The 23031-nt window shown below is 57.5% G+C and overlaps 1 protein-coding gene across 2 annotated transcripts in view; it reads right to left on the bottom strand.

The window, feature by feature from the left end:
- Positions 1–12148: 12148 nt before the first annotated feature.
- LOC142004045 (guanylate-binding protein 1-like) overlaps positions 12149–23031 on the bottom strand; it is a 29132-nt gene continuing 18249 nt past the window's right edge. For both annotated transcript variants that reach the window (XM_074981466.1, XM_074981467.1), the window contains 6 exons: positions 22134–22367; positions 20556–20836; positions 17278–17490; positions 16616–16718; positions 15052–15245; positions 12149–12512 (listed from right to left, as the gene is read on the bottom strand). In XM_074981466.1, the coding sequence (XP_074837567.1) occupies positions 12285–12512; positions 15052–15245; positions 16616–16718; positions 17278–17490; positions 20556–20836; positions 22134–22367 (1253 nt within the window). In that variant the 3' untranslated portion in view covers positions 12149–12284. The remainder of the gene's footprint in view (positions 12513–15051; positions 15246–16615; positions 16719–17277; positions 17491–20555; positions 20837–22133; positions 22368–23031) is intronic.

The raw sequence follows: 23031 nt of genomic DNA, 5'->3' as shown, positions 1-23031 counted from the left end.
TGGTCCACTCTGACCCCTCAATCCCTTTCTGCCGTGCTCCTTCCTAGACAGTCAGTTCCCAAAGCCCACCCTCCTTCAGTGCAGTACTTAGCATTCGTCCTTCTTTAATTTCGTCTTATTTACTTCTGACCGTTTCTCCAGTCTGTCCAGATCATTTCGAATTCTGATCCTATCCCCCAAAGCACTTGCAACTCCTCCCAGCTTGGTGTCATCCACACACTTTACCAGCACATTCTCTGGGCCATTATCTAAATTACTGATGAAGACATTGAATGGAATGCAACTCAGAAGTGATGCTTGTGTGACCCCACCCATTACACCCTTCCACCATGAGTGTGAACCATTGATAACTACTCCGGGGGACCAGTTTTTCAACCCGTTATGCCTCCACCTCATCCATCCCGCCCCCCCAGGGTGTATTTCCTTAGTTTCTTGTTGAGAGGCTGTACCAAAAGCCTTACCAAAGTGAAGATACACCACAGCTGCCGCTTTCCTCCTATCCCGTGAGGCACGTTATCCTATCACAGAACGCGTTCAGCCTGGCTTGAAGTAGTTTGTTCTTGACAAACCCATGCTGACTGTTACTTATCGCCTTATTATCGTCCAGATGTTTGCAAACGAATTCCTTAATTACGTGCTCCTTTATCTTTGCTGGCACTGACGTTGAACTGTCTGGTCTGTGATTCCGGGGGGGTTCTTCATTTCCCTGTTTATAGGTGGTCGCTGTGTAAGAGCTTTTCCAGTCTTCTGGAGTCTCTCTTGAAGTCCGTGACTTTTCAAAGACGATTGCTAATGGCTCGTCTAGCTGCTGAGCCGGCTGCTCGAGTATTCGAGGGTGCACGTCAGCAGGCCCGGGAGGGAAAGTGAGATGCACATGGGGCCCATTGGGTGTGATGGGCAGAGAGCTGTACTGTATAAAGCTGCACCCAAGGGTCATGCTGGCATGAACAGTGCAGGCGCCTCCTTCCTACCACTGCTGAGTTCATCATCTTCCTCCCTGCCTACGGTGCAGGGGCTGCTGGTGTCCAAACAGCTCCAGGGAAGCTGGAGCCTTGCCAGTGAGTATGCCAGGATGGTTTCCCATGTCATGTGGGGCCCAAGCCAGCCCCAAAGACCATCCAGTCTCCCCATCCAAAAGGAACCAGCTCTGGCACAGCTCAAACAAGGGCAGTATGGGGAAACTGAGGCATGGGGAGGCGGAGGGACAGACGTAGCAAGAACCCCAAGAATACTAACCCCTGGACTCCTACATCCCACCCATTCTCTGCCCTCTCTGTACGTCACACCCCCTACCCTGCCCATGCGGAGCAGCTCAGGACCCCGTCCCCATTCTGTGGTGACAGGTGGAGCTGGTGGCCAGGAAGGAGGAGTTCTGCCGTCGGAACGAGGAGGCGTCCCTGGGGCGCTGCAGGGCCGCGCTGGCAGATGCCTCGGGGGAGCTGGAGTGTAAGCTCAGCCGTGGCAGCTACTTGGTGTCTGGGGGCTACCAGCGCTTCCTGGACAACCAGACAGAAATGGAGGAGAAATACCGGCAGGTGCCTGGGAAAGGGATAAAGGTAGGAGGGGGTTGAGCTCCCGGCAGGTGTAACGTGCCCATCACCACAGCCTCCTGGCTGCAGAGACGCAGCTTGTCCAGGGTTAGGGAAGTGGGCTGGGCCCTGTTACACTCAGGTGTCATTCTCCCCACACTCTGGCAACAGACCTGTGACACTGAATGTCTGTATCCCCTCACAGCACATAAATCCTGGAGACTGTGTCCCTGAGGCTCAATCTACAAGGACCCCCTACTGGAGGGGGATGCGGATGGGTCCCCCCAACCCCTCTAGCCCTTGGCCTCTCTCTTGTGGTGGCCAGTTACTGTTTATGTAGGGAAGGATTCCTGCCCTGAGGGAATGGGGCTGAGACCAGCCAAAACTTGCTTCACACATGGGGCCACTGACCTAGAGGTGTCCAGAGACAATTCCCCTTCCCCAAGCCAGCCAGTACCCCAGCATGGGGCAAGATCTGAGCTGGTGCCCCTTAGAGGGGAAAGGCCCTGTCCCTTATCCTATGCCCCCCAAGTGATCTGAGTCCCAGTCTGGATAAAGGGCTATCTCAGCTGCTCTCCCGCCATTCCCCAGGCAGACGAGGTTCTCAAGGAGTTCCTCGCAGCCAAGGAGGCTGTAGCGGGGTCGATCCTTCAGGCTGACCAGACCCTGACAGCAAATGAGAAGAAGATGGCAGGTAGGGACCAGTGGAACTGCTGCCGGAGCAGAGCAGCTGAGGGGCCCATCAAGCCCGGCCTCTGGCCTCCAGCAGAGGTCGATGCCAAATGCCCCCTGGTGGGGAACGATGGAACTTCCTGCTCCCGTCTGCTTTAATCCCCCAGCCTGATTCCTCCATTTCCATAAATGATCCCAGATGCTTCTCTGCCTCTCCGGGGCCGAGCTGCCCATGGCACAGTCCTGCTGGCTGGGCCCCATCACGCCCCAAGCTGCCAGCTGCTCTGCCACCCCTGTGCCAATGGGTGCTTGCACCCCTCTGCCTTTGCCTCTCCCCTCCCCAGCTGAGTGAGCGCGGGCTGCAGCGGCCGAGCTGCAGAGGAAGGTCCTCGAGCAGCAGAACACGGAGATGCAGCAGGAGCTGGAGGCCCTGGAGCGCAGCAAGGAGGAGCACATCCGGGGCGCCGAGGAGCGGCTGGAGAAGGAGAAGAAAGCGCTGATGGAGGAGCTCCAAAGGGAGATGGATCACAAACTCAAGGTACCGGGCCGGGGGCAGGGCCTTCACCCAGAGGCTGGGCTGGTTCCTCTGCTCAGAGAAAGAAGGGGCTGGGTTTGGCCGCTGGGTAGAGAGTTTGGAGCAGGGGTGTAGCCACAGGTGGGCCGGCGTGGTCCATGGCCCACCCGCTGCACCCAGGGCCAGGTGGCAAGCGGGTTGAGCTCGGGGGCTCACCCACTGTACACCGGTGCACCTGCTGGGGGGCAGGATGTGGCACAGCTGCGGCTGTGCCTGAGGGCCCTGCGCTGCCGGGTGGTTGGGGTTTGCCTCAGGAGCTCATTGTCCCCCCTGCGTAGCCTCTCTCTCCTGCTGGAGGGCAGGTCCCTGCCTACGGAGCCACCTTCCTCACAGGCCAGCCAGCAAGCTGGGTTGAGACCTGCCTCCGTCTCAGGCTTGCTCCTCTTGGGAACGTCTCTGCAGGGAGGGCTGCGGGGGGAGCCAAGGCCCCCGTCTCCTCCAGTTTCCAGCCCTGGGACCCCAACAGCAGCCGCAACAGCCCTTTCCCAGGCCACTTCCCCACATGGCTCTGCCCAGCGGCTTTCTCCTGATGCCCGACCACACTCTGCCTCCCAAGTCTTCCCCAGCTCAGCCCCTCCCTGCCCGCGCCTCGTGCCCCGCGCTACCTAACGGGGAGCCTTTAGCTAAGCCCAGCAGGTCGCCCGTGGGCTGCAGCTCTTCGGCTTCAGGTGCTCCTAGCAAGCTCTTACTGGACTGCAGGTGCCGGCCTGATGTCATTGGCTCCAGCACCTTCTGCTTCTGCTGGAGCTGTCCTGTGGGACATGCGCCCTGCCCCATCCCCGCCCTGCTGGCAGCTTTGCCATGGAGCCTGGTACCATGGCCCACGTAAACGGGGGGATCGCAAGCCACGGGGCACTGACTTGACCCAACCCCCAGCTGGGAGCTGTTGCCACACACTGGGAGGAAGGGCAGCTATTTAACAAGGAGGGGGTTAACCACTGGGACCAGGCTCCCGCTTGGGTGGTGTCTGTCACTGGCAGCGGGTAACTCCAGAGGGGCTGTTTCTCTCACCGTCTGCTCTGGGGGCAGGTCTCCAGCCTGGGCACTGCAGCAGTCACACCAGCCGCTCATAACAGCCCCCTCTGCCGCTGGCGTTGGTCTCAGCTCCCCCTCACCAACCCCCAGAGCAGTGGCCACGTGGCTGGGCCCAGTTACCCGGCGCTGATGTCACTAGCTTGGCTTTGGCTGGAAAGGGCTGAGCCAGGCCCAGGGCTAGAGTGACGTTTGCTCCAATGCTCAAATACCCCCATGGTTTCATGCAGACATCTAATTTTCCTAAGTGATTTTTAACTTGTTCTTTTTTTATTTCAACTTCTAACCCTACCCCTTTCCCACTAGCATTCACTCTGATGAAGGAATGCCCAGCATAGTGAATGCTAGTGGGAAAGGGGTAGGGTTAGAAGTTGAAATAAAAAAAGAACAAGTTAAAAATCACTTAGGAAAATTAGATGTCTGCAAGTCACCAGGACCTGATGAAATGCACCCTAGAATACTCAAGGAGCTGATAGAGGAGGTATCTGAGCCTTTATCTATCATCTTTGGAAAATCATGGGACACAGGAGAGATTCCAGAAGACTGAAAAAGGGCAAATATAGTGCCCATCTATAAAAAGGGGAATAAGAATAACCCAGGAAACTACAGGCCAGTCAGCTTAACTTCAGTGCCAGGAGAGATAATGGAGCAGGTAATTGAAGAAATCATCTGCAAGCACTTGGAAGGTGGTAAGGTAATAGAAAACAGCCAGGATGGGTTTGTAAAGAATAAATCTTGTCAAACTAATCTGATAGCTTTCTTTGATAGGATAACGAGCCTTGTGGATAGGGGAGAAGTGGTAGATGTGGTATACCTAGACTTTAGTAAGGCATTTGATATGGTCTCTCATGATATTCTTATCAAAAAACTAGGCAATACAATTTAGAAGAGGTTACTATAAGGTGGGTGCATAACTGGCTGGATAACCGTACCCAGGCAGTAGTTCTTAATCGTTCTCAATCCTGCTGGAAAAGTATAACAAGTGGGGTTCCACAGAGGTCTGTGTTAGGACCGGTTCTGTTCAATGTCTTCATCAATGATTTAGATATTGGCATAGAAAGTACGCTTATTAAGTTTGCAGATGATACCAAGTTGGGAGGGGTTGCAACAGCTTTGGAGGATAGGGTCAGAATTCAAAATGATCTGGATAAATTGGAGAAATGGTCTGAGGTAAAGAGGATGATGTTTAATAAGGACAAATGCAAAGTGCTCCAGTTGGGAAGGAACGATCAGTTTCACGCATACAGAATGGGGAGAGACTGTCTAGGAACGACTACAGCAGAAAGGGATCTAGGGGTTATAGTGGACCACAAGCTAAATATGAGTCAACAGTGTGATGCTGTTGCAAAAAAAGCAAACATGATTCTGGGATGCATTAACAGGTGTGTTGTGAACAAGACATGAGAGTCCTTCTTCCGCTGTACTCTGCGCTGGTTAGGTCTCAGCTGGAGTATTGTGTCCAGTTCTGGGCACCGCAGTTCAAAAAAGATGTGGAGAAACTAGAGAGGGTCCAGAAAAGAGCAACAAGAATGATTAAAGGTCTAGACAATGTGACCTATGAAAAAAGGTTGAAAGAATTGGGCTTGTTTAGTTTGGAAAAGAGAAGATTGAGGGGAGACATGATAGCGGTTTTCAGGTATCTAAAAAGGAGTCATAAGGAGGAAGGAGAAAACATGGTCTTCTTGGCCTCTGAGGATAGAACAAGAGGCAGTGGGCTTAAACAGCAGCAAGGGAGGTTTAGGTTGGGCATTAGGAAAAAGTTCTCAACTGTCAGGGTGGTCAAACAGTGGAATAAATTGCCAAGGGAGGTTGTGGAATCTCCATTGCTGGAGATATTTAAGAACAGGTTAGATAGATGTCTATCAGGGATGGTTTAGACAGTACTTGGTCCTACCATTGGGGCAGGGGGCTGGACTCGATGGCCTCTCGAGGTCCCTTCCAGCCCCAGTGTTCTATGATTCTATGATTCTATGAAAACCCCGCCTGGCTCCTAAGTTTGAAGGTTGTCCGCCCCTGGGGCCTGGCTCAGCCTCTCAGTGCTGAGCTGAGGGGCCCCTTGGACAGGGCTTTGGGGTGCTGTGAATTTCAGGTGCCGCTCAGCTGATTAGCAGAGCGCCCCAGGTGGCAGCCTGTGTTTATACGGGTGGTGCACGTCCTCACCAGCCTTGGTGCACAAAACAAAATTTATTCTGCCCATGGATGTTAAAAATGAGAGGGAGCCCTGGGTGTGTCCCCTGGGAGTCGTTCAGACACCAGCAGTGAGTTCCTGGTCATCACCTGAGCAGCTCCCACCCTTTGCTCTCCCCCATCCCGCGTTCGCCCCGGAGAGGTGAAACCGAGCAAGGGAAAGGCCATGTGGACATCACCGCGGTGCTGATTGGGGGTGGACAAAATCCCGCTGCTCTGGCCATAGGAAGACATGCCAGGCCCTGGCGTAGTGCTGGGCAGGCTGCTGGGAAATGGCCCCAGTCACTCGGGGAGCCAGGTTAATGACAGCCCATGACCTGGCCCCCCCTCCCGTCCCGCCCTGAGCAGGAGGAAGCCCTGCTGTGGCAGAAGGCCAGGGCAGAGGCTGGCTGGGCAGATCGAGGCCCTCAAGAAAGAAACCGGCAAGGCGAAGCAGCAGGATGCGGCTGCAGTAATCAGCGTGATCATGAACGGCGTGACCTCCATCGCTGGGGCAGCGGGCGCCAATCGAGCCGCCGGACCCCGGTGCTAGCCAGGAGGCAAGGCGCAGCCATGGCTTTGCTAGGGTCAGGCGGGTCAGCGAGCTGCAGGGCAATCCTGGGGAGGGCCCGGCAGGGGGTGTTGCTTTCATGCCAGTTTGCAGGTCTCAGCTTCCCTGCAGGGATCGGTCCGCTCGCCCGGCATCCAGATGTGCTGCGTTGCCAGGACAGCCTGTGTCGTCCCCCGTGGCTCTGGGGGCTGCTCCCAGGGGTCTATTTCTGAGGGCCCAGGCTTTCCACAAGAGGGGTGCGCCTGCCGGCCCAGCATTCAGCCCAGCTTCTGCAGAAGCAGCTGTGGGGGAGAGCAGAGGGCTGGGGGGAACTGGAGAGGAGCTGGCAACCCTGAATCACACTAGCCCAAGGGTCAGCCTGGTTCCCCCAGTTGGAGTTAGACACAAGCCCACGCTGGCGGGAGGGGTTTGTTGTGCGTGTGCGGGCACGGGGGGGTGGGGTGCAGGGAGCTGCACCTTTGAGCCGCTGTCAAGGACCTTGCTGGGAGGTGGAGGCTGCACAGACTGTGTCGCTGGGATGGGATGAAACCAGAGCTAGAAAAAAGGGAATGTGGGGCTGGCAGGGGCCAGTGTTTGGACACACTGAGAAGATGTGCAAGCTCACTTTGCAGTCTGGCATGAATCCACTTGGTTGTGTCCTTCTGCCCTGGGCCCCAGAGGGAGGGGAGCTACAGCCGGAGCCCCTGGATTCCAACCCAGCCCTGCTCCGTGGCTTTGGGAAAGTGGCGCCCCCCCAGCCCCCCCACCCCGCAGCTCCAAGCATTTGTGTCGGGCTGGTGGTGGTTGAGCGGGTCCGGCCCTGGGGACGCTCAGGGAGGGGAGGGTGGCGGATTCTGAGCCAGCACCTCCCCCCACCCTTCCAATTAAAGGTGCTAAAACCTCTCCTGTGAGGAAACGTCCCATAGGAAATGACACAGGCGCGATGGGAGCCAGGAGCTGCACTTCCCACTGGGGCCACCAGGAGGAGGCACGTGCAGCCTGTAGACTGATCCAGCTTGTGCCTGGGGACCCCCTGGGGGCAAGGCCCCGTGTTCTAGTCCTGCCCCCGGAGCCAGCCAGTCCCTGCTGTGGGCTGTATCAGAGTCAGCGCCCCAAGCGGGGACAGGCCCCAGCTTCTTCCCTGCTGTGATATAAACCCCATTACTTCAAGCTAAAATTCAGTCTCTGGGTGTCAGTCCATTAGACTCACTGTTTTCGACGCTCCCCCTCCCTGGCTCCCCCCTCGGCTTTTTGGGGGCTTTTACTGTGTGAGATTTAAGAAGGCAAAGGGACACTTGAAAATCCATAGCCGATGCCCCACCCTGCCTTTGCCGAAGGAAGATTCCCCTTTAATTTCTCATGCCCTGTAAAGCAGAAGAGGGGTCTTTTTAACTGTGAGTGTTGTTACCTACCAGCCCTGTGTTTTGGGAGAACCAGAGCAGGACCACCGGTGGGCCTGGTGCTCTCGGGGAGCCTGGGAGTGACACACATGGAAAATAAATCCCCTTCCCCCCAGGCCTCTGCCTGAACCACAGACAAAGCACTGAAACCGGCAGGGGTGGACACCCCTAATCCCCACCAACAAGGGTGATTGGATGGAGGAAACACCCCCAGCCTCATCTGCATGGAAGATGGAGCAGAGAGACGTCTCCATTAGCATAGAGCGTGGAGAACAGCTCTTCCAAAGCGGGGACCCCACTGACCTATGTGATACTGAAAGCAGAGAAGCAGTACCTGATGGGAAATCTCTGCTCACCCCCAAATTAGTCACTGTCAGACCAATTCTGGTCATGGGTCCCATCGATACCCAAATACTGAAACTGCCTGGCTGCACTGTGAGCACCTTCAGGGAACATCACCCATAGCCAGGCATGAGCTGTCCCTATTGTCTCACCTCCGCTCACCTGTAATTGTTGGAACAAAGTCTGGACACTGGGTATGAAGCAAGCAGGAGGATTTATTACACACAGTGCTGGTGGAGTGTCATTTCGCTTGTCAGGCTCAGTGAACATGGCCAAACAACAGGTTACAATTGGTTATATAGGATGTTGATGGGCAGAGCGTGAAGCAAGCTCAGAAGTAGAGACCCAGAACCCCTGGATGGATGCTAACAGGAAGGGAAATTAGCACTATTAGCACAATAAGATGATAATCTAAAAGGATTAGATATCGGTCTCTGCCGCAGCTTACAGAACCTTTTAGCTATAGACCATATTGGTTAACAAGTTATTTGAACAAAGGAAACATCTATTGACAATAACGTTTAAAGTGGTGATGTATATGTCAGATCTTTGCATGTACATAACCATGTGTTATATCTCAGGAATCAAAGCAGAGGGTAATGAAGGTACATGACAATCAAGCATTGGTTCCTGCCCTCCCTCTGAGGCATCCTAATTTCTCACCCTAGTCCTGGAACGAGGTTGCCAGGGTAACCATAAAACCACCGAGAAGTCCTGGGGCACCTCAGAGGCTAACAGATATTTTGGAGCATTAGTGGGTCTTTGCCCATGAAAGCTTATGCTCCAATATATCTGTTAGTCTATAAGATGCCAAGGACTTCTTATAATGACCTTCCCAGATAGGCTCCGTGGGGGCGGGGCAGGGAGACATGACTGGTAACAGGTGTAGGCCTTGTATCCAGACCCCAACTTAGACCAGTGGTTCTTAGCAGATTATCGTGGCTTATCTGGTGGTTTCCACCCTGCAATAATCAGACCCAGGATTCTTCTTGACCCATTGTCCTGTCGCTACACAAACACCAACCCTGGCTCAAGAAACTGCTGTGATGCCTGGATGGAAACTGCATCAGTTCCCCTGAGACCTCATCGTCTCCTGCCCGATCCTGCCAGGGGCTCTGCTTGTCTCCCGCCCTCTTGCCCCCGGCTGGCATCCCCATCTGGGACCCCTCCCGACCACTGCAAGCTCCACAGTGTGAGTGGTGAGATCTCTCTCTAGGCACAACCTCCTGACCTTGCCTTATGCAACTAGTTTGATGCTTTCCCAGCCCCAACGTTTGTAATCAGTCTGTTTGCTATTGGAACTGTTACACAGACATTCACTGCCCAGGGATGAATAACTCTCATTGTTACACTGGTGGCTTCGCTCTCTTTGTCGTCCTCTCTGGCTCACTCGTGCTCGGGGGTAGTTTTGGCTTCCCCGTTCAACCTGCAGCAACGCTTCTTGGCCCTGAGCTGGAGACCCCCGCGATGCCCGGAACTCCTGGGGGGTTTGCCTGTCGAGTGGGTCACCAGTAGAACAGTCGTGCTGTGGAAGTGGGGATGGGGGAGGGGGCGCTGAACGGGGCTGGTGGCACATGAGGGGGGCAGCTGAGAGCGCTGTTTAACCCAGCCACTGAGCCCAGGGGCATGGGAGGGCCACAGCTTGGCACTGCTGTGCAACCACCCTGCTGAGTGCAGGGGGGGGTGTGCACGTGCGTGTGTGTGTGTGTGTGTGTCCATGGGTGTGTGTGTGGTCCTGAGCCCAGGAAGAACTGAATCCTGCAGACCCTGGATCAGGCAGAAAAGCTCCCTTGCGAGGGAACGAGCAGGAGGCAGCAGTGAATCTCCTTAGGATCACTATTGCCCCAAGCAGCACACAGAGAGAATTACTCACCTCCCCCCAGAACCCCGACTAAATGAGCGAACCCCAGAGTAATGGGCACATCTGGTCACAGTGTGGCTAGAAAGTCTCGGGAATGAGCTAGGGTCTAGAAAAATGCCTCACGTGAGATATCAGGGATTTGAGCTATTGGCTATGGAAGACCTTAAGATTGCCGAGGTCTATGAAATCCAGCAGCCCACGACAAAGCAAGAGCTGGAAGCTGGTGTGAGACGAACTCAGCCTGGGGCTCAGGTGCACCTTGGTTACAGAGGGGATGAGACCCTTGGCACAAGTGACCAAGGGATGTGGGGGAGCCTTTACACCCTGCTTGGTTGGACCAGGGCTTGGGTGATTGCTGGCAGCTCGCTGACCAGATGTGGGCTGGATGTTGCACTCACTGACTGAGGTGATGGGTCCTGGGCTGGGCAGAATGGGGGCATGGCTGCAAAGGGAACGCAGGCGCTGTTGTGTGGCTCTGGGTGTGTACGTACGCATGTGTTCAGGGCCAGCTGGCCCCCAGTGCATCCAGTCTAACGGGATCACTGCCCAGAGCTACAAACGGGGAGACTGGGACAGACCGAGCGGCCCCGACTCGCCCGTGGAGGCTGGGAGGCCACAGTGGAGAGAAAAGCCAACCCGCGTCCCGCGTGTTTCTTCCTCTTCCGCCCAGCGGCAGGGTCGGGGGGTTCCAGGAGTCACGGGGACGTAGTGGAGGGTCACTGGCTGTGTTGCTAAGCCGATAAGGGCCCCAAGAGACGCAGGTCTGTGAAATCCTTGGTGCAGCTGCCAGTTCTCCTAGGGCTCCGGGGGGCGAGTGAGGGGGAGCAGGGCTCTCCCTGCCAGGTGCCCAGGCTGTATTTAAGGATTTGCCCTCCCCGCAACACAGCATCGCCCACAGCTCAGCTCTGCCAATCGGCCCAGCTGAGAGTAAAACCTTGCCCCCCACACGACTGCTCTCCCAGCCTGAAAGACGGGTACTGCGGAGCTGGCCTAGGGGGCAGGGGCACACAGAGCCCTTGGAACGGGGTGCGAGGAATGGCATGGATACAACCCCAGCCTGGGAGGAAATGGGCTCGGTAGTACGGGACAGGGAGCCCCGAGTCCCTGGGACAGCAGGGTGGTCTGAGTATGTCGTGGGAGGTGGGGGTGGTAGGAGATAGGCTGTGTGATGGAGTCGGGGGAGTGCCTGTGTGAGTCAGGCTGGATGTCTGAGGCAAGCAGCAGCTCCCAGTGGCTAAGGATGACCCTGGGGCTACAACTGGCAGGTGACACCTCTGCCTGAACAAAGAGCAGGGAGGAGCTGAGCTGGGTTTTGAATCGGGGGTGGGAGTTAGAGGCTAGGAAAAGGGAGAGCTGGAAGGCAGCCAGCCTGAGGAGGGGGAAACCTACACCCCAGAGGGGCACCCCTCGGGGTCTTCCCCCCAGGACAGGTTGGAAGGACTGTCTCTGGCTGCTATGCTGTTGCTTCTGTGAGAAACTGGACATCTGTTGCCTAATAAACCTGCTGTTGTACCTGCTGAGTGAGAGTCTCTCCTGCCAGCAGACGGGGTGCAGTGCAGGGGGACCCCTGAGCCCCATCACAGGCTGCAGGAGCAGTCCAGTGATGTGGGGTTTGGGTGGGAAGATTGGGAGGGTTCCGGAGAGGGAAGGGGGGCTGCGGGGAGCCGCTTTCCCAAAGCCACACAGCAGGGCTGGGCTAGAATCCAGGTGTTTTGGCTCCAACTCTCTGTCCCCAGCCCTGATCTCCTAGATCCCACCCCCGCTTCCACAGCACAGAGAGACTCCAGGACCTCTGGCTCCCAGCCCCCACCCCAGCTCTAAGCACTCGACTTCCCATTCCAGTGTTTTCACACGCAGCTCTCCCCTTTGGCAGCACACAGGAAGCACATGCGATTTTGTGGCTCGGGGAAAGCAGATCGAGCAGACTCTAACCCCGGCTCCGCGCTACAACAACCTGCCCAACCTGCTGCTGTAATGGCCGATACATCCCCTTGTGTAAGACATGAGAACCAGGCGCCAAAGCAAGTGTGGGCATTTTAATCCCAGCGCGTCCGTGTCGTACCCAAAGCTCAGCACTGCGGAGACCTGGTGAGTCCTGTGGAAGCAACAGCCAGGGCTGGGTTCTCACTGGGGTTTGCCTCTTGTTTGCCAACTCAAGTTACTTCCCCAACTTTTTCCCTAGTGCAGATAAAGCTCCCCCTGCTTTTGGCAACTGGATCCCGCTTCTAGCAGTGATCACTAACTGGGCGATGGAGGAGGCACAATTTAGTAAATTGTTTAGAAGATTCCAGTCGAAGCTGTTCTTCTCCTCCTCGAGTTTTTTGATCTTTTCATTCAGCCGCTCAGCCTCCTTCTTCCTCTTCTCCTCCATCAGTTGCGCTTGCTCCTGTGAAGAACAGCAAGGGGGAGGGACATGGTCAGCATTACTGGGGGGCTCGGGGTACCCCATTCTCATGCCATGGAGGACTGGGCCAAAAGAAATCTGATGAGGTTAAACAAGGAGAAGTGCAGAGTCCTGCACTTGGGATGGAAGAACCCCAAGCGCTGTTCCAGGCTGGGAACCAACTGGCTAAGTAGCAGTGCAGCAGAGAAAGACATGGGAATAATAGTGGATGAGGCTGGATATGAGTCAACAGTGTGTCCTTGTACCCAAGAAGCCTAATGGCACATTTGGGTGCATTAGGAGGAGCATTTCCAGCAGATCTAGAGAAGTGGTTGTTCCCCTCTACTCAGCACTGGTGAGGCCACATCTGGAGTATTGCGTCCAGTTCTGGGCCCCCCAGTATAGAAAGGACATGGACACACTGGGGAGAGTTCAGTGAAGGGCAACAAAAGTGATTAGGGGCTGGAGCACAAGACCTATGAGGAGGGGCTGAGAGATTTGGGCTTGTTTAGTTTACAGAAGAGAAGACTGAGGGGTGATTTAATAGCAGCCTTCAACTTCCTGAAGGGGAGCTCTAAAGAGGAAGGTGAAAAACTGTTCTCAGTGGTGTCAGATGGCAGAACAAGGAGCAATGGTCAGAAGTTGCAGAGGGAGAGGTGGATTTGGATATTAGGAAAAGCAATTTCCCTAGGCGGGTGATGAAGCACTGGAATGTGTTGCCTAGAGAGGTGGTGGATTCTCCATCCCTGGAGGTTTTTAAGTCCTGGCTTGACAAAGTCCTGGCTGGGATGACTGAGCTGGGGATTGATCAGTGTTACTGGGAGAGCTCAGGTCACCCCATTCTCATGCCATGCTCTGAGCCCTGCTGATTGGCAGCCAGGGAAATGGGGCAGCTCAAGTGGTTTAATTACAAACAGGATTGCTCCTCTGCCGGGTCCCTGCTCCGCCCAGTGCTGGTACCCTGCATCCAGTGCTGGCCCAGGCGTTTTGCACAGCCTCGGCCTGGCACAGCTACGCTGAGAACTGGGAGGGTTCAGCTCAGCACTGAGCAGCGGGAATTGTCCACACCCGCTAGGGCCTCGACCCAGCCCTTAGGAGGGGCCCAGGCTGCGGAGACAATCTCTTTGGCAGCCCAAGAGCAAGAGGAGCAAGTGGTGGATGGTGGAGAGCAAAGAGCAGGGGACTCGATACCGAGGTCTGAGCACCGTCCCGGGGGGGCCGATGGCTGTGCCCAGCGCTGTGCTCGGGGCTTAGAGAGCACCACGCCGCGGTGTTACACTGAGGGCAGCCTGGGGAGGGGGATGGGTGTTCAGAGCTCTGATTTCATAATCTTCAGCAGCAGACGGTGAAATGGGTTAAAGCCAGTTTCAGTCGAAGGCCGGTTCGCTGCCTCAGGAGCTTCCGAAAGTGGCGGGAGCGACCCGGCTGGGACAGGCCTGGGAACTGGCTGCGTTACCCTTGGAAGGCTCCGACCATCCGGCTCCCATGGCTGCAGAGTGACTCAGTCCCTCTGTTCAGTGCTCTGGTGGCTGGCACCCTTCAGTTCCCTCCCCAGAGGAAGCAGAGCCCAATGCCGGGAGAGGAGGAGGCGGGAGCTGCACATTAAGACCCAGCGGTGCCCGGCGTTTGGGGGCCCCACACAGCTGTGCATTCTGTGTATGTTTCCGGATGGGCCTGGCTGCGCCCAAGGCCCCTTCAGCCCAGCGCGGGGAAGGTTGACTCAGGCCCGGCCTACGGGCGTTCCCACCGGAAAGGCCCAGCTTTGCGACGGGGGATTTTTAACTGGGCGGGTGACTGACCAATGGAGCCAACTGCTCCGGGAGGCGGCAGCCGGTGCATCTCCCCCAGCATTTGGTGCAGCCGGCGCCGGTCGGAACACGCTCCAGCCAAAGCCAAGTTATCGACGACAGCGCCGGTCATGGGGTCCAGCCACGCGGCCGGTGCTGCAGGGGTCAGGCTGGGGGGACGGGGGAGACCCAGGCGCCACGGACAGACGGGACTGTTGCGATCAGCGCGTGACTCCTGCCGGGGACCTGCCCTCAGACGAACCCAGCGCAGAGCCAGGAGAGAAACAGCCCCAAAGGTTAACTCCCTCCGCCTCAGAAATTCACACACCACTTCCCGTCCGGCTCCGGGGGCTTTCGCCCCCCGTCACTGGCGCCTCCTCTGCAGCACTGAAGGGCCTGTCAGCAAACACTGGTTCCCCGTGTGGAGACTGACAGCCGGGGCCAACCCGTCCTGCGCTGCTGGTGTAACAGGGAAGTGCCTTGAGCCCCTGGCGCTTCTCACCTGGAGCTTCTCTACCCCCTCAGCCGTTCTCGTGGCCCCTGGCAGATCCCTCCCGACTCGCCAAGGTCCTCCTGGAACTGGGGGATCAGAACTGGGCACAGGATCCCGGCAGTGGTGACCCTCACTCAGGCCCAGCCAGGGCTACGCCTGCTCCAAGCTCCCTGCCCAGCAGCCAGACCCAGCCCTGTCCTTCCTCTGAGTGGAGGGAACCAGCCCAGCCTGTGTGGGCGAAGGCCCTGCCCCAGCCCGGTACCTTGAGTTTCTGATTCATCTCCCTTTGGAGCTCCTCCATCAGCGCTTTCTTCTCCTTCTCCAGCCGCTCCTCGGCGCTCCGGATGTGCTCCTCCTTGCTGCGCTCCAGGGCCTCCAGCTCCTGCTGCATCTCCTTGTTCTGCTGCTCGAGGACCTTCTGCTGCTGCTTGGCCGCTGCGGCCTGCGCTTGCTCAGCTGGGGAGGGGAGAGGCTGGTGAGCCCGGGGCACAGAGCAGGACCCCCTGACGTGGGCAGCCAATGAGAGTCACAGCCCACGGCCACCACGATTCTGTCTTGGAAGCTCATCAGGCCCCTGTATGCAGTGTGACCGTTTGGGGGGTGGCTCAGTCCTGGGCTGCCAACCTGGGCCTCTCCAGGTCTGACCCCCAAGGCTCTGACCACAGCTCCAGACATGATTTCCCAGCCTGCCTGGGGAACGGGGCGGTGGCAGAATTGGCCACAAGCACCTGCCAAAGCCGGGCAGGGGGGACTTTCTCCTATCCGGTCCCACGGACACAGAGCGACTCAATTGCTCCATTTGGGGCAGTCTGGGGAAAGCGCCTGCCCCCCCACTTCGGGGGTGCCCCTGAGCCCTAGCTGCCTGGAAGGGTCCAGGAAAGGAGTTGGGGCTGTGTGCCCTAGGGAATGGTGGGAGGGAGCTTTGGCACCATGAGGAACAGAGGTGAGCTGTGTGGTCTGTGCATCATGAGGAATACAGGAAGCTGGGGGTGCAGTGTACCGTGGGAACCCAGGAGGTGCAGTGCGCATGGGAACCCAGGGGGTGCAGTGTGCATGGGATACAGGGGGTGCAGTGCACTGTGGGAACCCAGGGGGTGCAGTGCACCATGGGAACCCAGGAGGGGCAGTGTATGAGGTGGGTAAAAAGACCGGAATTGGGCAGCCTTGTGTCCAAGGGAACAAGGGCCAGGGGGGGACCATTTGCCAGTGTGAATCTGGTGGGAGGGGAATTAGTTCTACTACCGCTGTTTTGGGGGTACCGGTCAGCCTGTTTCCAGCATTTCGTCTCATCCCCAGGGCAGCCCCGAGCCAGACTCACGCCAGGCAGGGCTGGAGCGACCAGCACACCCGAGTCCAGCCCCAGCGCCAGCCCCAGGCGTGGGGAGTGTCCAGCCTGGTGTCACTCCCGCAGTGACGGGATCCCACGCGCCCTGGGAACCGATCCCGGCCCGGGAGAGATTCCTGCCTCCCAGCTCCGCTCCCACGCCGCAGGCTGCGGCTGTGGCTCTGATCTACCGGCAGCTGCCGTGGGGAACAATCGATCCCCTCAGCCGCACGCCGGCCCTGGCGCTCGCACAGCCGGTTCCCAGCCCCCTCGGCCTCCGCCCCACACCGACCAGGCCCCGGGTTTGGGCTCTCCCCACAGGCAGGGTCCTAACCCTGCCCTCGGCTCAGATGCTCCCCGCGGCCGCTCCAGCACGTCCCCCTCTCGCCCGTCCAGCGCCGTGCCCAGAACCGGGCCCAGCTGGTGGCGCCCTCTGCTGGAGCCGGACACCGGGCTCGGGGGGCCCCTCAGCTGCTCTGGCTTCGGTTCCACCGGTCCCTACCTGCCATCTCCTTCTCCTTCTGCGTCAGGGTCTGGTCAGCCTGCAGGATCAACCCCGCCACGGCCTCCTTGGCGGTGAGGAAATCCTCGAGGACCTCGTCTGCCTGGGGAATGGAGGGAGAGCAGCTGTGATGGGGCTCCTCTAGGCTGGGGCCCAGCTCGTTTGGGGGGCGTAGGATATAGAATGGGACCCTTCCCCTCTCTGGGGCAGCGGCTCAGATCCTGGGTACTGGCTGGCTTGGGGAGGAGAGATTGTCTCTGGACCCTCGGAGGAACATTTCAGTGGCCCCATGAGTGAACCAAGTCTGCCTGGTCTCAGCCCCATTTCCTCAGGGTGAAGATCTCTTCACACATAGGCTGTAACTGGCCACCACAAGAGAGAGGCCAAGGGCTGGATGGTCTGAGGGGACCCATCCCTCACCCATCGGGGTGCCCCATGGAGTGGGGCTCGGGGACACATTCTCCAGGTTTTTCGTGCTGTGGGAGATGCAGAGATTCAGCATCATGGGGCTGTGGCTGGAAACGGTTCCATCGGGGGAGAAGAACAATACCAGTGATAGGATCCCAGGCCAGATCTGTGACCCCGGTGTCCTGTCGTCTCTGCGGCCGGGAGGCTGTGGTGATGGGCACGTTAGACCTGCAGGGAGCTCAAACTCCACCTACCTTTATCCCTTTCCCAGGCACCTGCCGGTATTTCTCCTCCATTTCCAGCCGGTCAGACAGGAAGCGCTGGTAGCCCCCGGGCACCGAGTAGCTGCCACTGCTGAGCTTACGTTCCAGCTCCCTCGAGGCCTCTGCCAGCGCGGCCCTGCAGCGCCCCAGGGACGCCTCCTCGTTCCGACGGCAGAACTTCTCCCTCCCAGCTGCCAGCTCCTCCTGCCAGCACAGAATGGAGCCGGGGTCCTGAGCCGCTCCAGCTGGGTGGGGTACAGGTGTCATGTACAGAAAGGGCGGAGGAGGGGTGGGATGATGGGGTCAGGTGGTTGCTATTCCTGGGTTCTTGCCATATCTGTCTCTCACCCACCCTGTGCCTCAGTTTCCCCATACTGCCCCTCTTTGAGGTGTGTCAAGGCTGGTTCCTTTCGGCTGGGAGACAGGATGGTCTCCACGGCTGGTTGGGACCCTGGCATGACATAGGAAGCCACCCTGGCCCATTCCATGGCATAGCTTCAGCTTCCCCGGGGCTGTGTGGATACCAGCAGCCCCTGCACAGCAGACAGGTAGGAAGACGAACTCCACAGTGGGAGGAAGGAGCTGCCTGCACTGTTGATATCAGCATGATCCCTGGCTGCAACTCAGTGCATGCAGCCATAGAGCTCTTTGCTCATCACACCCCATGGACCCCATGTGTACCTGGTTTACCCACCATGATCTGACGATTTGCATCCTAGAATACTCATGGAGCCGACTCAGGAAGTACATGAGCCATTAGCAATTATCTCTGAAAAGTCATGGACTGTAGGAGAGATTCCAGAAGACCAGAAAGCTCAAATATCATGCCCCTCTATGAACAGGGGAATGAAGACACCCCTGGGAATTACAGACCAGTGAGCTCAGAAGTCAGTGCCAGCAAAGATAAAGGAGCATATAGTTTGCAAACACGGTGATAATAAGGTGATAAGGAACAGTCAGAGTGGACCTGTCAAGAACAAATTATGTCAAACCAACCCGAGGATAACACACCTTGCATCTAGGAGGAAAGTGGCAGATGTGGTTTATCTTCACTTTAGTAAGGCTTTTGAAACAGTCTCACATGACCTTCTCATGAACAAACTGGGACAATGCAGCCTGGGTGGATGGAAGAGGTGGTGCTTGGCAGGCTGGAAAACTGTTGCCCCAGAGCAGTTATCCATGGTTCACAAGCCTACTGGAAGGGCATAAGCAGTGGGATCCTGCAGGGATCACTTCTGGTTCGGGTTCTATTCAATATCTTCCTCAGTGATTTAGATAATGGCACAGAGGATGCGCTGGTAAAGTGTGTGGATGATACCGAGCTGGCAGGGGTTGCAATTGCTTTGGAGGACAGGCTCATAATTCAAGGTGCTCTGGACAAACTGGAGATATGGTCTGAAGTAAATAGGGTAAAATTCAATAAGAACAAATGCAAAGTACTGCACGTAACGAGACTCAGTCAGTTGTACACGTACAGAATGGGACATCAGTGCCTAGCAAGGAAAACTGCAGAAAGGGATGGGAGGGGTCACAGTGAACCACAAGCTAAATGTGAGCCAGTGATCTGACACTGTTCCAAAAAAAGCAAACACCTTTCTGGGGTGTAGTTACAGGAGTCTTGTAAGACAGACAGGAGCAGCATGAGAAGTAATTCTTCCACTCAATTCTGTGCTGATTAGGCCTCAGCTGGGGTGTTGTGGCCAGTTCTGGGCACTATATTTCAGAAAAGATTTGGGGAAACTGGAGAAGGTCCAGAGAAGAGCAACAAAAATGATTAAAGGTCGAGAAAACCTGAGCTATGGGGGGCAAATGAAAAAATTGCTTTCCTTTCGTCCGGAGAAGAGACGACTGAGAGGGGACATGACAGCAGCTTTCAAATATCTAAAAGATTGTTACAAGGTGAGGGAGAAAAATTGTTCCTCTTAACCTCTGAGGCCAGGACAAGGAGCAAGCGGCTGGAACTGCAGCACGGAAGGTGTAAGTTGGATATTAGGAAAAACTTCTTCATTGTTAGGGTGGTGAAGCAGTAGAATAAATTGCCCAGGGAGCTTGAGGACTCTGCATCCTTGCAGATATTTAAGAGCAGGTTAGAGAAACCTGTCAGGGATGATGAAGATGGTGTTTAGGAATCTGATGTGCAGGGACCAGACGCCGGAGGTCCCTTCCAGTCTACGATTCCATTACTTTCCCCTCCCTTACACCATGGAAATCACATTTCCACCCCTCCCCTGAGCCCCCGGGCTCTGCACACAGGTGCCTACAAGGTTCCTGGCAGCTGGGGCTTTGGAAGGGATCGGATGCGCCATTACAAAGCTGACGCATTACAGAACACCAGAGACTTGCCCCAAGCGCAGTGTCGCTCTGCCCGTTCAAGCCTAGAAAAGGGAACGTTCCCGCTAGCCCACAGCATGACTCAGCCCTGGGAACACCTCTAGATCCAAACCCCACCCGCTGGCAGCTGGCGGCCGCCTGGCCCAGGTGGGATCTACAGGCCGTGGGTATTCTGCACAAACAGCTCTCAGCTCAGACCTGACAAACTCACTACAGGCACATGAGGTCTCTAGGGGAAGCTGGAGACCTGAATGTGGCGTGATGATCGGGCCGGCAATATTTAAGGAATGACATAACTACATCCAAGCACGTGGCCTGATGGAGTTAGAGCCACAGAGAGACACCAGGGAATTACCCTGGACTGCCTTTTTACACACCAGGCACCGTGGCCCTGTGCAGTTCCATCACCAACCCTGGCCCCATCCCAGAACAGCCGCGGGAACCCCAGCCCAGAGACCTGCGAACGCTCAAGCCGTGGCAGTGTAACAGGAGCAGTCGGGGACGGCCCTGCCAGTGACTGGAGCCCAAAGCCTGGTGGAGTGTCACGGTGACTGGGGGAGCCCCTCTGGTCCCTGTCACCGGTGCACACCTCACTGAGTGACTGTTGGCGGGGGGGGCAGAGTCGAGATCCTGCTTCTGCCACTCGTTTCTCCTGTTTCTCTTGCTTCTAGAAACCCCTCCCCTCTGTCTCCCGGACCAGCAGTTTGAGGTCTAACTGGTAAACTGAGGCACACGTCTCCTTTGTGGCTAGGGGAGCTGGGCTTGCTGGGTGGGATGCCCCTGTGGCTGGTTTCAGAGAGCGGTGCGGGGACAGGAGTGCTCGTGCTGAGTGGAAACTGAGGACTGGCTACTGCTGGCTGCACCGTGTCCCAACAGAGGAAGGGGGTAACAAGAAGGTCCCCCAAGAACCGTCCCCCAGGGCAGCTGCAGGACCGTACTATGAGCTGCTTCTGGAACGTGGCCTTGTCGTCCTTGAAGGCGCGTCCCGTGAACACGGCCAGTGCCTCCCGCTCGCACTGGGCGTGCAGCTCCAGCAGCTCCCGGAGGGTCTCCGTGGGCAGCCGGACGCGCTGCTCCATCCGCTCCGTGTAGCAGGCCAGGGCCTCCTTCGCCGCCGCGGCATTCTCGATCTTCGCCAGGGCCTCCACCGCGTTCCCGATGCAGGGCACCGCCCCGCGGTTGATGCTGTCCACGTACATCTGGGCCAGGTGCCCCAGGGCTGCAGGGACAAGAGGCAGGCTCTGGAGGGCGCCCAGTAACCCGCTGCGGGGTGGAGGGGGGCACAGAGGAGCCGGCCGGACTCATGGAAGGGGGACTGGCTCCTGCAGCTGTCCTGAGTGCCCCACCGGGAGGAGCAGGTCAGACCAGCCTGGAGACTTTCCCTCTGGGTTTGACCCGGGTGTGACGCGCTGGGACCCGGGGTCTAGTTCTGGGGCCCACAGTCGAAGAAGGACGGTTGTCAGCGGTGGAGGGCTCAGAGAAGAGACACAGAGGGGCCTATACAGGGCTGACCCCGGCCTTCTAGGGAGAGCCACGCAGAGCTCAGCCTAAGGGCACGTCCCCCCAGTGGACGCTCCCCAGGCACCGCTGCCGTTGTGTAGACACTGCCCCTGCCAGCAGAACGGCTGCCATGAGCTGCAGAACAAACGCACGTGATTGGCTGGTTGGAGCCCCGCCCAGCACAGGCAGGGACCTGCCCCAGATCTCCGCAGAGAAAATCTCCTGCCTTGAACTCAGACCTTTTCCGCACTGCGGCTTTTTCTCACCCTCCCGCCCAGCGGGCCCCAACCCGGGGGGTGGGGGGAGTGGGGAGGGACAGCTGAGGGGCCCAAAGGAGGGAGGAGGCTCCATTCAGCCCTGCTCTGCCCCCAGCCCCCTCCCAGCTCCGGCCCCTCTCTCCTCCCAGGAGGCAGTGCAGGGCCGTGCTCCAGTACAGCTAAGGGGGCAACACTTCGATCACTCTCACATTTCTTGCCTCGCACCACCGTCAACCAAGCCCCTGCTGGGACAGCGGGCTCCAGAACCAGACACGGGTTCCCAGCAGCCGCTGCACCCGGCCAAGAGGGTCACATCACCCCCAAATTCAGCCCATCCGCCAACGGCCTCGGATGTCCTGGAGCCCTCTCAGCTGCAGCGCTGCACAGAGAGATCACCAGCACCCCCAAACCTTAGTGCCAGTCCCTGTTCCCTGGGGAGAGCCCCCCGCCGGTGAGTGCGGCCGACGGTCCGAGATCGCTGGTATTTACCCACGTTATGTGCATCGTTCGCCTGTGCCCAGGGACCCGGGTGCTTGGGCTGGCTGGTCCCATTGCTTTGCCACTGCCCCAAGGCTGGGGTCCCCTGAAGGTGTTCTGGGTGAAGGTCCCATGTCCCCTCCCAGGGATGGAGCCAATGCTGGACAGCCAGGGCAGGACTTGATATGGGCAGCCCCTGTGATCTTCCTGCTCAAGGATTCCCCGGGTACATTCTCTGGTGCCTGGGACTAGCAGAGGGTGTGCTGAGTCCTGGCAACTCACCTGCCCCAGTGACCTGCTGCCCCCCCAGGAGGGTCATGGGCCGGGCCTTGTCCCAGATGTGATCGCAGAACCTGCGTGCTGACTCCTGGAAACTGGACACCAGCTCCTGCTCCTGCAGGTGCTCCAGCTGGGCCAGGCTGTTGCCGCTGGCCGGCCAGCTGAAGGTGAAGCATTTCAGAGAGGGGAAGAAATCCCGGATGCGCTGCTTGACCTCGTTGGCTTTCCCCCGGCTGCCTGGAGAAAGAGGAGACGGGGGTTGGTCCAGCTCTTCTGTACAGGGACAGGGATCTCAGGTGGGGCCAGGAACGCTGGGATTGAACCAGACCTCGGGCATCTCTTGCGCCCTCCTCAGAGACCCTTTGCAAAGCTTCCCAGAGATCGAACTGGCTTCACCAGCCCCCGGTGCAGCCACCTCTGGGGAGCGATACAGCAGCACCCAGCTGGAAGGGAAGGGAGGAGAGAATCGGAACAGCTGAGCCCAGCCCGTGGAGCCCTCGAGGAGGGGAGCAGTTGCCAGACCTGGTCACTGTGGCAGAACACGGGGCACATGTCCCTGGGGGAGCCGGGCTTTGAAATAACCACGAGGCGCTGAGACTTCTCATTTGTCCTGCGGGAGCCTTGGCCCATGGGGGGTGCAGCCTCCATCCTGCTGCACATTACCCCCTAGTGCCAGGCTGGGGCATTGGGGCCAGTCCTGACTGCTGGGGGGAGCCCCACCCCACCCTGCAGCAGTAGCAGCCCTAAATGGATAGGTGAATTCTAACAGAACCTTGTACGACTAAATATCGTTGTACCACCTGGTGTCTTTTTAACAGGCCACAGACTTTGTATTATTCTTTAGATTTGCTATTTTATATACCACTTTCTACCTCTGTATTATCCTGTATATTGGTTATTT

Source organism: Carettochelys insculpta, chromosome 30 (assembly GCF_033958435.1).
Source record: "Carettochelys insculpta isolate YL-2023 chromosome 30, ASM3395843v1, whole genome shotgun sequence".
Taxonomy (NCBI): domain Eukaryota; kingdom Metazoa; phylum Chordata; order Testudines; family Carettochelyidae; genus Carettochelys; species Carettochelys insculpta.
The sequence above is the reverse complement of the archived record's forward strand: the minus strand, read 5'-3'. Positions and strand labels throughout refer to the sequence as shown.